This window comes from Mizuhopecten yessoensis, unplaced genomic scaffold (genome assembly GCF_002113885.1).
Source record: "Mizuhopecten yessoensis strain PY_sf001 unplaced genomic scaffold, ASM211388v2 scaffold11067, whole genome shotgun sequence".
NCBI lineage: Eukaryota > Metazoa > Mollusca > Bivalvia > Pectinida > Pectinidae > Mizuhopecten > Mizuhopecten yessoensis.
The window spans coordinates 582,011-596,182 of record NW_018408863.1 but is presented as its reverse complement, the minus strand read 5'-3'; the positions used below and the strand labels follow the sequence as shown (position 1 = coordinate 596,182).

The 14,172-nt window shown below is 35.4% G+C and overlaps 1 protein-coding gene across 1 annotated transcript; it reads left to right on the top strand.

Annotated features, from left to right (window-relative positions):
• Positions 1–2,610: 2,610 nt before the first annotated feature.
• Positions 2,611–7,165, top strand: LOC110465253. The gene is made up of 3 exons (XM_021520958.1): positions 2,611–3,574; positions 4,924–4,977; positions 5,949–7,165. Exons 1-3 carry the CDS (start codon positions 3,316–3,318, stop codon positions 6,581–6,583), a joined length of 948 nt encoding a protein of 315 aa, XP_021376633.1. The 5' UTR covers positions 2,611–3,315; the 3' UTR covers positions 6,584–7,165.
• The last annotated feature ends 7,007 nt before the right edge of the window (positions 7,166–14,172 follow it).

Sequence of the window (14,172 nt, the reverse complement as noted above, 5' to 3'; positions counted from 1 at the left end):
ATAACTTCCATTAGAGAAATATAAAGAAGTAAATCGATTTTATTTTTGAGTACTTTCCCTTTAACTTTGACTTAATCGTGAGTCGACTTTACCACAGGGACACTTTTCCTTAAGACAAGGCTAAGAAGTGAGTCGACTGGATTTTTGGCATATTTCTCTTTAGCTACATGTATGACTTAATAGTGAATCGATTTTATCACTAGAACACTTTCCCTCTAAACATGGCTTAGAAATGAGTCGATCGGTGTTTTGGGCACTTCTCTTGATATGACGTTTGGTTAAGTCTACTTTATCACTGTGGTACTTTCCCTATAGACGTAGCTTAGGATTTTTTGGGCATATTTCCCTTTATTTTTTGACTTGATAGAGGGTCACTACTGACTAGGGCACTTTCCCGCTAGATATGTACTCTTTGCTCTTTAGATTTAGAAGGGAATTCAATTGATCATTGGGCCATTTACCTTGTTGATATACCTATTTGGTGAGCTTACTGCAATATTTGGATACTTTCCCTCCGGATATGACTAGGATATGTTATTCCAAAATCACTTGAGATTAGCGCGACAACCCAACCCAGTGATTGCCCGGTAAGTATATCTTGACTGACTTAGTTAAACAAAAAGCGCACTTCCACTAACAGAATAGAAGAGATTGATTGCACTGATCCCTTTTCAAAAGAAGAAATATATTTATGTTGTCTATAGATTTTATATGTAGAAAAATTATGGATTGGCCATACGCTGTGTACATTTTAAGATATTGTATATTGATTAATGCATATATGTTTGCTAATACAATAAAATCAATTCAACATATTCTGGATTGTTAAATAGTTGTAAATAAAAGTAGTATCACCAGGGCCTTCAGTTGACCCTTTTAAGTATGGTTTGACTCCCCAAAGTGATGTTTGACTCTTGGATTTTAAAGAAAAGCGCTATTTAACATGTTTTTGACTCTCCAACATGATATATTTGACTTTTGGGTTTAATAGGACAGTTCTATTTGACATATGGTTAACTCGCAAAAATTCAATAAAAATTATATTTGATATTGCCAAACGTTAAGGGGCAACAGAAAACCTTTATTATCAGTGTTTAAAACTGTGAAGATTCATGTAATACTGCGAAAATGTATGCTCAGCATTAGAAATCGTTTCCGGCATGAGTATAGCTTTACTAAATCATTTCTGGAAAGGAAAACATATCCAAGAAAACTTTCATGAAAAAATGATAATGGTGACGTAAGACATACATGTATATTAAAAAAAAGAGTTCTATGAATGAACATTCTGTATGTAATACTAACATGCAAACCCTACAACAAACTAAATACCTGGTCAACGATACTGTTTTTGCCTTATTCCGCTACAGTTACATCGAAATCGAAATTAAAGGCTTGCTTCAGTATACTGTATACCAGGAAACCCATGAAATCAGACTTTAATTTCTCCCATTAATAACTTTGTATTTATTATTCTGTTTACTTAACTTTGCTGTCATGATGAATTCGCCCGCATCACCGATAGCGAAAAAGGCGAATATTGAACTTCAGCGAAATGTTTCCAGTGTACAGTATTCACAAACACATCGAAATTCTCGAGTGTTTTGTCTGCGGTGAGACAAGGATCCTTAAGACAGACATCAACTGCTTTTTGACATTATTTCTACTTGAAAAATTCTACATTATCTCTTTTACAATAGAGTTGTTCTGTATCCACTCATAAAAATCGCATGATCCTGGTACAGCTATGAGGTAATATAATATATCTTATGATGCTTTGGAGGATAGAAAAATGCTACTTGAGCATATAAAATTCACCAGTTTTTTCCATTTTTTTTACAAGGAAACGTGGTAAAAAGACATTGTGAACTCAACAATAAAAATAGTAGATTTTCTAGATACCGGTACTATTTCAAGTTAGGCAAGGGCCTATTTAGAGAGAAATATGTGTCAATTCGGAGGTACATATTTAAGGGATTTAGAACATTTTCACAGCAAGTTTTGTTAAGAAATATTTATTTTTGTGAGTCGATTCCTGACGCCAACTATTGTTTTGCATTAGATATTCTACCGCTGACCAATGTGTCAACAAAATGACGTCACATCTCAGGACATCAACAGATAGGGTACAGAACATTTTGAACTCCAACATTTGTTTATGAAGACAAATCTAGTACGTAAAATAAACTAGGGGTCACCAGGGTGCAATGATGAGATAAATACATCCAATGTAGGCATTCCACATGAGGTACTTGTATCGTACATGCGCAAAGGTGAGATGAAATGTCATAAAGTACCTAACATGAGCAGGAAATTTAAATCTGATCATACTTCCTCGACTCAAGTGACTCTAACCTAATAAAATAAAAAAAACATTTATATATATATATATATATATAATAACTGATGTTTTATTATTTATTAAAAAAGAAACAACAACATATATGTTTTGAAATAAAAATAGAAATAAAGATAAGCTCAAACTTAAGATTGGCAAGGGAGCCTGAAAAAAAAAGGAAAAAAGTATTGTCCTTAAGTTTATAAACCTGGGCCCAGTTGTTCATATGGTGATTAGCTTAATCAGTGTTTAGCGCAAAATTGACGTTTTTGTTTATCTCTAAAACACAGTCATTAGCTTGGTTAAAACTTAAAGATAACAAATATGTCAGTACAGTTAATTTACATACAAAACCACGAGTTTCTTCCTTGTATGATAACCAAATTGTTTGAGATTAAAAATGTCGTTAAACAGTGATTAGGCTAATAATCTTTCGAATAACTAGGTCATATTTATTTAGAATTAGGAGGATTGTCATTCATCGTATCATGCTGCATACATGTATCAGGATGCACCTACTTGTACAGGGTCAGATGTTAATAGCAGAGTACATGGCAAACCTGACACTCGATGAAAATTGTTGTTCAACTATTGATTAGCTTAATCAGTGTTTAACGCAAAATTATTTTTTTGTTTATCGTTAAAACAAAATCAGCAAATGAGTTAAAACTAACAGGTAACAAATATTTACGTACAGTTGATTTTCATCCAAAACTACGAGTGTTTATCTAGTATGCTATCAAAATTATGGAAGATTGGAAAAATGTCGTTCGTCAGTGACTAACCTAATCATCTATCGAACAACTCGGTCCTATTTATTTAGAATCAGGAAGACAGTCATCAATCGTATCATTCGCATGTCAGGATGCACCTACTTAGTACAGGGTCAGATGACAATATCAGGTTACATGGTAATCGTGTTAATCGTGTAAGGGACTTCAGTTGAAGCACACTGTTCACATCACCTTTATGTTAAAATGTGTGGCCTACGGAATTCAGCGATTCTGTTTCTTTTGGTTTTATTTCATATGAACCTTTATGGAGATACGCAGCTCATTGGAGAAGAAAAGAAATATGTTTTTCTTGAACAAGCTGTGTTGGAGCGAGTGAGGTCTACATTGCTAGAAATTACAAATACTCTTGAAGCAAGAGTAGGAAGTCTGGAAGAGGACAACAAGCGAATTGTATCGGAACTGAACTCCTTGAAGAATGTGAATCCTATAAAGCCTGCACCAGGTAAGACAAACCTGTGGAGATTGGGAGAGTTTAGTTTAAGGTAAAAGGTACCACTGCATCAGCTTTAATCGAAAAGAAGAGTTCCACTCGGAGGTAAGACGAGCATATCTGTTGACTGGGAGATCGGATGACGATTTTGTACTGTAGTGTTTCCTGAATAAATATAGGAAACTGGAATTATCATTCGAAATTGATCTTTTGCAAATAAAATGATTAAGTGAGAGATTTGTTTTGATATAATGAGTGCAGTGTTTTAGCTTTTCAAATTTCATTACATAATTAAAGACAATTTCCAGATTATGACTGGTGACACGTAAAATGTGAATAACATTGCAAATACTGTGTCCTTCATTATCATATAAAGTATAAAACATAACTTGCTGGTTAATTATATTTTCCCTTCCTGTCCCTACTTAGTTGTCTACAGTTTTAATCGAGTGTGGTTTATTATAATCACAATTCACATTTCTTAACATATTGATATTACTCTAATGTGTTTCAGATGAAATGATTGATACCATTATCATTATAAATGGTTTAGTAAATATATAATAAAGGCGGATTAAATCGTGATTTAAATTTTCCCCTATGGATACCCACTTTCAAATTCAACTGTGTTTGCCCACTGCCGCTGGGGTGCTTAGATCGGAAAGACGACAGCTTTTTTGAATGGTCGACAAAGAAATTCCACAAGTAATAAAGCTATATTTTTTCACATTTCATGAGTAATAAAAACACATTATACAAACTTATATAATTATAAAATACACTTAAACAAGAATCACACGTACCTCCTGCCGGCTTTCAGCAAGGTCGTCGGATGAAGAGCTCTTGAAAGCAGACGGAAAGTACTTAGGAATACTGTTTCAATATTAAGTATTAATTATAAATACACATCAAAAATGTCAAGTCCTTGTGATGGTTGAATGTAAAAGAATCGACAAAAGAGTTTCCCCTGATGAGCCTCTAAAGAGATGAAAGTAGTAAGGAAGTACCAATGAACTATGTTGTCATTTTTTTTATATATATATAATAGATATCCATGTGAAGTGGTTAAGTATAGAAAGAACACGATATAATGACCTAATTGTACAAAGATTTCAACCTTCACAGGGCTCCTTTTGTTTAATACAAAAGGACAACGTGATGACGTTACTATTACCTATCATCACACTATAATAGTAAAGTGACGTCACAATAGTATTGTTAATTTAAAAAAGTATATATAGCTGCTTCACAGTGAAGTGTAGTGATTCTCCCATGGTGCTACATGTACCTACAAAACAGAAGAAGCAATTATTTGAACAGACACCAAGACACTAAATGTTCTTCTTTTGTTTTTTGTACAGAAGCAGTGATTGGCTGCCCTTTATCAGACAACTGTGCTGTCTTTGGTCTTGAGTGTAAGTTTAAAGATATCAAAATATTTATTAAGTTTAGACACAATTATTGTAATATTTAATTTATTGGTAATAATATTTATGGAGTCACAAACAAGAACGAATAAAGGATGGAAATGTCAAAAATTAAACAAAAATGGGAAGGTTCGAGTATTTGTATTGTTTTTCTATTTGATTTTATTGTAAGAACGTCTAAAATTTGTTCTTCACTTATATAACATGATAATTTGTATGATGTCAATTGCTACAACATTATGAGTATTTCAATATAAACACTAAGTGGTGCAGAGCAGAAAGCCACAATATGACGTAAATAGGTTTCAGAGTTGATGTTTAGTATGTCGTAACAAGCGTTGACATATTCAATATGTTTGCATTCAAACAACATTAATTGTTTCCGTGTCACCAAAAATCAATATTTTGCAAAAGGGCTTCAAATGAATCATCAAAATTCAGAGGGTATTGTCCTTCTGTTTATAAACCTAATATTTAGAATCAGGATGACTATCATTCGCACTAAGGATGTAGCTACTTAGGACTTTGTCAAATGATAATAGCGGAGTACGTGGAAAACGTGACACACAACTCAAATCGCGGGAGTTGTGTTCAGGGGTTAATTTTGTATTCAATAAAGTTTTATGTGCACTTTATCATTGCAATATTGGAACAAAATAGACATGCGATAAAAACTTAAACCAAGTTTGAAGCATTGGTGATATGCTGTATTTGATTTATATCTCCATTTTTTTTAATGCAGATGACATGTTTTTGCAGCGCTTAACGTACAATACTCTACTAATGTAACGATCTATGACCATATACAACAATTCATATCGGCAACTCAGATAAAAAGTTAAAAGAAAATAGGATGTATAAAACGTCGTTATTTGTCGTATAGTTATAATACAGACAATGTCAAGGTGTGAACATATATTTACCTTTTTAAAAAATAAATATCATTATTTTGTCCTCAGGTCCCCGAATTTTTATGGATCCAGCGACCCTGTTTACACGTTTCCTGTCCAGGGATAAACTAACAATGTCAAACCGACAAGTGGATAACACATATGAAGGACAAACAAGAGGTGACCTAAACCGGGTGTACGAAGGGGTACAGGGGTCAATTGGCATTACAAACCGACAAAAAATGTACTTTGAGACTGACATCTATTACCGAATAGAAAAAGATTTAAGTGCAACAAATCTGGTTTTCGAGGTTGCGTTTGCAACTGAAAAGGCGATCGCTAAAAGTCACTATGTCGGTCGACAAAATGAGGCGTGGTCTATAAATGCGCACAATTCTTTTAACCAGGGAGTCACTCTCTTTTTTAAAAGTAATGGAGGCAGTATAGGGCATAGTGAAATTCTCAGTGACGCCACTTCCGGTACAGAAAGGTACTTGAAACTTGGATTCTTCATTAACAGAGTTGACAGAACCATCGCTGTGTTTGACATTAACATGAACAGGAAGATATACACCTTTACTAACGTGGACGGATCTCAGGAACTGTGGCCCGTGTTCGGCGTTTATCAAGCGACAAAAACATTTGTTCGCTTTCGACTTAACACTGCAAGCGACATAACTAGTGTTCCTTGTGGGCTGTTCTAGACTTAGGTTAAAACTGATTCCTTAATTTACTCTAATTATTTAAAGACTGTTGTTTAAACGAAAAAAGGGAAAATTAATTTTAAAAAATTAAATGGTCTAAGCATGTCAGAATAAATGCATGCACTATTTGTTGCATGTGGATAGTATTTTTTTAATGTTTTAAATAATGGTGGTGTGCAACCATAAACGAAAGTAATGAACGAGTTGTCGCCCTTGGGAGGTTGACGAAGAAGGCAGAGAGGCCCAAAAGAAAGAGATAGCTTGGGGTGGAAAGCACGGGCGCGAAGGAGAAAACGATGATCTGGACTGGTGTTTAGCGCGGTAGGACACTAAGTGGACGTTGTCCGGGATGGACATCGACACGTGTGTGGTCATGCCAAAGAATCGCGAGTGAACTGTTCGTGTTGGCCAATATTCACGTGAAATACATCCCCCTTTGTGGAGTGTGAGACATGTGTCGCGTACGCGTGTGCAAGTGACATTTGGGAGGCAACACCGGTGCTGGGTTACATATCGTGTGATAAGATGCATTGTTGTATTTGAAACGATATACTGTTATTATATATAAATGTTTTAACTTGTTTCAACGCTTCTGTTATATTTCACAGCTCCAACAAACAAATAATTTTAATTATATCTAACGAAAGATCCCAAACAAATTATCCAAAGATCCGTTCTTTTGACAAAGCATGGTAATGGCTGAAAAAACTAACATAACCAATATGGTGCCTCCTGTTCAGGAAAGGATGTTCATGCAGACGGTAAATGTTTCTTATCATGACAGTCACTAGAAATCCAAAGTTGGAGTAAATTGCGTGTTGTTGTATTTATTTAACTGACGGCTCACTGTAGCGTTTGGACTCTCTAAGATATTAAGGATAGTCGATTAGCCGAGAACTCTAAGGGATGGAGTTCTACATTACTGCTAACCCCGGACGCTAAGATAATAAGTTCTACATCATTGCTAACCGTGGACCCTTAGGTGATAAGTTCTACATTACTGCTCACCGTGGACCCTTAGGTGAGAAGTTCTACATTACTGCTAACCGTGGATCCTAAGATAAGAAGTTCTACATTACTGCTAACAGTGGACCCTTAGGTGAGAAGTTCTACATTACTGCTAACCGTGGATCCTTAGGTGAGGAGTTCTACGTTACTGCTAACCGAGGACCCAAAGGTGAGAAGTCCTTCATTACTGCTAACCGTGGACTCTTAGGTGAGAAGTTCTTCATTACTGCTTACTGTGAACCATTAGCTGAGGAGTTTTACATTACTGCTAACCGAGGACCCTTAGGTGAGAAGTTCTTCATTACTGCTAACCGTGGACCATCAGGTGAGGAGTTCTTCATTACTGCTAAACGTGGACCCGTAGGTGAGAAGTTCTTCATTACTGCTAACTGTGGACCATTAGGTGAGTAGTTTTACATTACTGCTAACGGAGGACCCTTAGGTGAGAAGTTCTACACTACTGCTAACCGAGGACCCTCAAGTGAGAAGATTTTTTTAACAGATAACTATGGAACTTCAGGTGAGGAAATCTACATCACTGCTAACCGAGGACTGCCAGGTGAGAAGTTCTACATTACTGTTTACGGTGGACCCCAAGAGAAGTTAAAAATGACCACCAGATAAGCTATTATACAAAACTGTTAACCGAGGACTCTCAGGTGAGGAGTTCTACATTACTGCTAACCGTGGACCCTCAGGTGAGTAGTTCTACATTACTGCTAACCGAGGACTCTCGGGTGAGGAGTTCTACATAACTGCTAACCGAGGACTCTCAGGTGAGGAGATATACATTACTGCTAGCCGTTGACCCTTCAGCTGAGAAGTTGTTAATGTCCACGGTTAGCAGTAATATAGAAACCCCGACTGATGGTCCTTGGTTAGCAGTACGGTAGATCTCCTCATCGGAGGGTTCTCGGTTAGCAGTAATGTAAAACTTCGCAACTGAGGGTCCACGGTTAGCAGTAATGTAGAATTCCTCACCTGAAGGTCCACAGTTATCAGTAGTATATAACTCCTCATCTTAGGGTCAAAGGTCAGCAGTAATGAAGAACTTATCACCTGAGGGTCCACGGTTAGCAGTTATGTAGAATGTTTTATCTAAGGGTCCACAGTTAGCAGAAATGTAAAACCCTCACCTGCGACAAATACCACCCTAAACCATCACACTACCGTCCCGTTAACTACACGCTGCAGTTCTCAAAGCGTCTACCCCGACGTCTCCGGACTTTGTGCCTGGCATCACAAGCAGAATTTTGATTCATCCTGAAAAGGTTCACTTTTCAATTGGCGTAACATCCGACAATGGTTTGTACGGGCAGTTACGGTGACGATGTGGTTCATGTGTAAGGGTATTGTGCTTGTGATTGGTCTACTTTCAAGTGGTTTTGGCTAGTTCGGGCGGATATACGCGACCAAGAGATATCATCGCGGTCTCAGTCGTAGGAACAGTATCCGGCTGTCTTTCCGAATAGTCGTTTATTCAGACGATTCAATAATATATGTATCGTCCTCGCACTGTTACCACATTCCTGTGAAACTTGACGTTGAGACATTACCGGAAGACTCATGTCAAAGCCTCTTTCTCTCCAAATTTGAGACAGCCCTGGCATAATGAAAATGTGTATTGTTGATATATAAAAAAAATAGTTTTAAGTAGTAAGTCACGGATATAAGTCACGAGTTATTGCAAAAACGCATGATCTGTTTGGTACTTCAAGAAGTATACTCATTACTTCAAATCTGAGCTTGATTAATTACAAATGTCTTTATAATTACAATGTTAAAGTCTCTGCTCCAACTCTGAATGCCTTCAAATCACTCCATATAAACGGTATCTCTTGTTTTAAAAGATTTTCTCTTTCTATATGATTATAACATACCTACAATATATATCTCCACAACCCTAGTTTTGAGTCAATATATTTGAACAGTTCGGTAATGTTTTTATATGTATCCTTATGTGGTTTTATAGGTACCTAATGTTGTAAATAAAATATAATCTACATTGTGAAAATGTGTTTTCTTTCCATGTAATTACGGACTACAATGTTAACAAAATTATCAATACCTGTAACTGACCGTTTTTGTTTTTAGTTTCGGACTGAAATTCTGTACCATCCCAACCAATGCTTTACGCCTCGGTTTGGATTTTGTTAAAGGATCTTAGCCCTCTCTTGTAAGATAACCCGATCTATAAAAGTTACAGATTATGGATTTTATCAACCCCAGCTACGCCCCTGCGTGACAGGTGTAGGCTGTCGCTGCAGACTGTCGCATTACGACGTAGTTGTTGAATATCCTTAAACACTACATAGCATACACCATCGAGGTCAAGAGGGATCAACAATGGTACTATACAGCTGTCAGGGAAGTGGTCACACAATCGACACACATTTCCCTGTTTGTATTTGACGAAACGCTCTTCCCACATCCTTCCCCGTATATGTAAACAAGCGAGCCACGGGACAGTTTCCGTTGTCAAATGATGTCAGTGTTTATTGTCCATCGTTGGTCGACCAAATGGCAACAGATAATGAAAAATACTTCCCAAACATACCAGGTAAAAAGGACATAATATGAGAAATGCCCACCAAAAAAAGCATGGCTTGCTATGTAATGAAGACATCAGTGCACTATGTGACTAATGTTTGCAGGTCCAACAACCTCATTTGAATAATTAGATTATCTAGGTCACCTTGCTTATCATTGGCATATATACAGACTTTGGTGGACACGAAGAAGATTTGCATTACACACAACTGCGTAGAATAGATCTATACAACATATGTGTGTATATTATGGTGTAAATATAACTCTGGATATGAAAATGTTGGACAAATAACCATCTCAGGCCGCACCCAAACGGTCATCGCTCAATAATCTTTCTTATCCTCGTTATATATTTCATCATGTTGATAATTTTTGATTAAAGACGGATGAAAATATTAATGTACAGTGACTTGTGTTTTACATATGAAATGTAATGTGTCCTGTATCTCTATCTAAATACTTTTACGTGTAATACACAATTTACAAAGAACCGACGAAAAAGAAACTAATTTGACATAATCATGATTTACGAAGGAAGTTTATCTTTATATTTTTTGAAATGGAGTTATTCCCCTTCATTTATAAATGAATTATGTAATCTCATAAGGTTTTATTTTCAAAAAGGTGAATAAGATATGTAAATGATATTGCAGTGAACTTATGTAGCAAAATGTATACTGAAAATGTTCTATTAAAAATATAAAGGTTAAAATTGATTTGTGTATTTTTATAAGTTTTGATCACTATCTTTAGTATATATAAGACTACATGCTGCTTGCTGTTACAGGTCCCTAGGATGTGACTTTAACCGTAGCCGAGAATTTTACTGCTACTAAATGTATTATTTTATTTACATACATTTTTCACTGAAATGCAAATACTTCGCTTAGTTTACGATATAATGCATCATGCAGAATCCAGAAATGCTATTAATTATAAGAACTTTTTGGAAAAGTGTTTGGTCTCTTTGACACTTTCGAAGACGTCCTAAAATATTTCAACTTTGGGGAGAGTCCATAAGGGCAAATTTAGACATCAATCAGGGAGAAATATTTCATAATTTTTCAATAGTAAAAGAGGGTATAGACAAGCAGACCCTATTGTGCCATACATTTTTACGCTTATTGTAGAAAACTTCATTTGAAGAGAACGAGTAATGAAAATTGTTCAATTATATTATCACAATACGCTTATGTCACTGCAATTTATTATGGCTCTAAAATGACACTGAATTAAGCAATGAAGGAACTTACAGCATTTGTGAAAATGTATGGACTTCAAATATATGTTGTGGAAAATAAAACATTATGAACAGGTAGCAGAAAATACTGAGAAGACATTTGTTATCCTGCATGAATTTTGCGATGGGTCCTTACAAAATTTACTCTTAAAGGTATTGTATTTGAAATGGATTTGCATTTAATCAGTAAGCTACGTTTTGAAATAGAAAAGTAAGTAAAGCTTAACGCAATTATCAATCCTTTGAAAGAAGGATAATTTCCCCGATTGGAATAGTAAATGTAATAAAATAACAATTTTGCCTTACATTAATAGCTCTTCCGCATCTATCAAAATGTCATCAAAAGCTGCCGAAATTGTTCAGCTCAATTTGGAATGGTGAAGTGCACAAACTCAAAAAATTGACGATTAGTATTGAAAAGCAGAATTTTTGTTAAAACCTCCAAAGAGGTACCTCTTATGTAGCCTGGTATAATAATAAAAAAAAACATTACAACGTTGATTATTTAGGAAGATAATAACATGTACAACTATGTTAACTTCAAACAGTTTTATGACGTATTAAAAAATTTAATAAACATAATAAGGAAAATATATTTAAATCATACCTTTCCTTCAACCTAACTAATAAGGGATTTGTTTTACAATTTAGCGAATTTACTCTGTGAAAACAATATTATCTGAACAGAGAAGGAAAATATGGAAGAAAAGTTTGATATTGATACTTTTACATGGGAAATATTTATGAAAGTCCCTTCGAGACATATAAAACCCCGAAAAAACGGTGGTTACAATGTTGCATAAAGCGCACCTTTTTGCAACAAACTGTTGGTAAGAAATATTTTTGTGACTCACTTAAACCTATTTAAGATGTCTTACTTATTTTATTAAGATTTTATAAAAGAAAAGACTATGTATGGTTTGGCCGTGTTTTGGCCCGAAAATGCATCAAAATACAAAACCTTTATATGAACTTTGAAATGACTGTTTCTTTTGTTTCAAATACTTCCTGAACACTGTCATGAACATATTAATTTGTATTTCTAATTATTGTTGCGATGTTAACAAGGTCAAATTTGCAAAAAATAGAAAAAGAATGAATATGCAGTGAATTATGTCATATTTTGCATAGTTTTCCTCTTGGAAACTGTAGAAAGCATGCTTGAACGAACTTAATATCAAAGGATAATGTGTAGGTACCTGTAATACATCCTCAGGGGAAATATCAAGTTTGTTCAAGAGTGCGCTCTATGGTAACTAAGAGAAATATTAGGCAAAAACCTATTATAAAACGATATTTACCGTATTGACAATCTGGATGCTGCCAAGTTCCATTAATTAGTATTGCTTTAACTCATATAATAAAAGATCACTTTATTTTCCATAGATACACAGCAAATTGTAAAGACTATAAACTTATGTTATATGTTAACTCGACATCTGGGATACCTGCAAATTTAGGTCAATTCTAAGACAAAAGTGTTTCTGTGTCGAGGCACAATGCAGAAGAAACAATATACGACAACGATGTTCCGGGCAATCAGCACGTCTATGTATTTGTGCTCAATTTCGTTTTTATCTATACAGAGATAAAGCCGAACACAGCCAATGTCGAACGTTTCGAAATTGGATGGTTGCTGTTTCTCCGTTAAGTAGGCTTTTAGTGTTGTTGCCGATCTCTTGTTGCTTTTTTGTGTGTTGCGAGAAAATAGCTCCGTCCTAATTCTCTTGATTTCATTATCGTTTCTTGAAGCAAACCTCGCCGCCATGTTTGTTTACGTCGTCTGCCGTCGGTGTGACGTCACGAAAACATGGCGTCATCACGTCACGATAGTGAGGCTCCACAGAGGGGTAATACGGAAAATATTCCCCCTGCATGTAGCATAATATGGGTTTGTGTGAGGTTCGTGCCAGCCAATGAAATTGCTACATTTTTGTCAGAGGCGGGATAATGACAGCCTTACCTTGATATGGCACTGTACATGCGGTCAGTTATATTTAATCTTGATAAAAGATTATCATAAAATCATTATTACCGCCAAAAGTACCACTATTACTGCAATAAAATAAAAAAAATATGGTACTATGCCTGTCAAAACTTATTCCAGTCAAGCATTTATTATTTTTGCTTGCCCTTTTTTGGATATTTTGCCAAGTATATACAGGGCGAGGTGTACACATTCACACCTTTCAATTCTGCTTTAAAACAGCATTTGGCGTTCTAGAAAGTTATGAAAAAAAAAAAATCCGTAGAATGTTGAAAGAAAATTCATAGCTCATAGAAAATCTTTAAAACCCTAAATTAACCTTGCTGGTTTTTTAGTTTGTAAGCTTTGACAATTGACGTATGCTACAATGTAATTTGACCTAATTTATATTTACAATGCCTTGTTATCCTAAGATGCTGCTTATATATTCGGCAAAATATTATAAATAAAAATAATGTCGCTTGTTATATCAAAGTTTGACTTCATGCACAAACAATGTTTGTGGTTAAAGTAAAACTTCGATATTATATATTTCTAAACTGACGAATCCCATTGAATTGTTAGTTGTTGTAACGTAGGAAAAGGCGCCACGTTCTCGAATTTGTATGCTATATAGGATAGGGAAATCCCGAGGGTGGAATTTCCCTATCCTACACCCTTGGGCATGAAAGAGTATTTTTCTCTCATTCCATGGAAATGCGTTTGGACTGGCCACCATTTTGAAAATATCAATCCCCCCTGAGCTTTTTAAACAAAAACGAATTAGCCAGCCGGATTAAGCATATCCCATATATATTGGCAAAC

Excerpts from the sequence above, each read along its gene's own strand:
- LOC110465253 (XM_021520958.1), top strand. The coding sequence starts at position 3,316 with ATGTGTGGCCTACGGAATTCAGCGATTCTGTTTCTTTTGGTTTTATTT. Across the intron at positions 3,575-4,923 it reads TCCTATAAAGCCTGCACCAG|AAGCAGTGATTGGCTGCCCT; the intron begins GTAAGACAAACC and ends TTTTTTGTACAG. Across the intron at positions 4,978-5,948 it reads TGCTGTCTTTGGTCTTGAGT|GTCCCCGAATTTTTATGGAT; the intron begins GTAAGTTTAAAG and ends TTTTGTCCTCAG.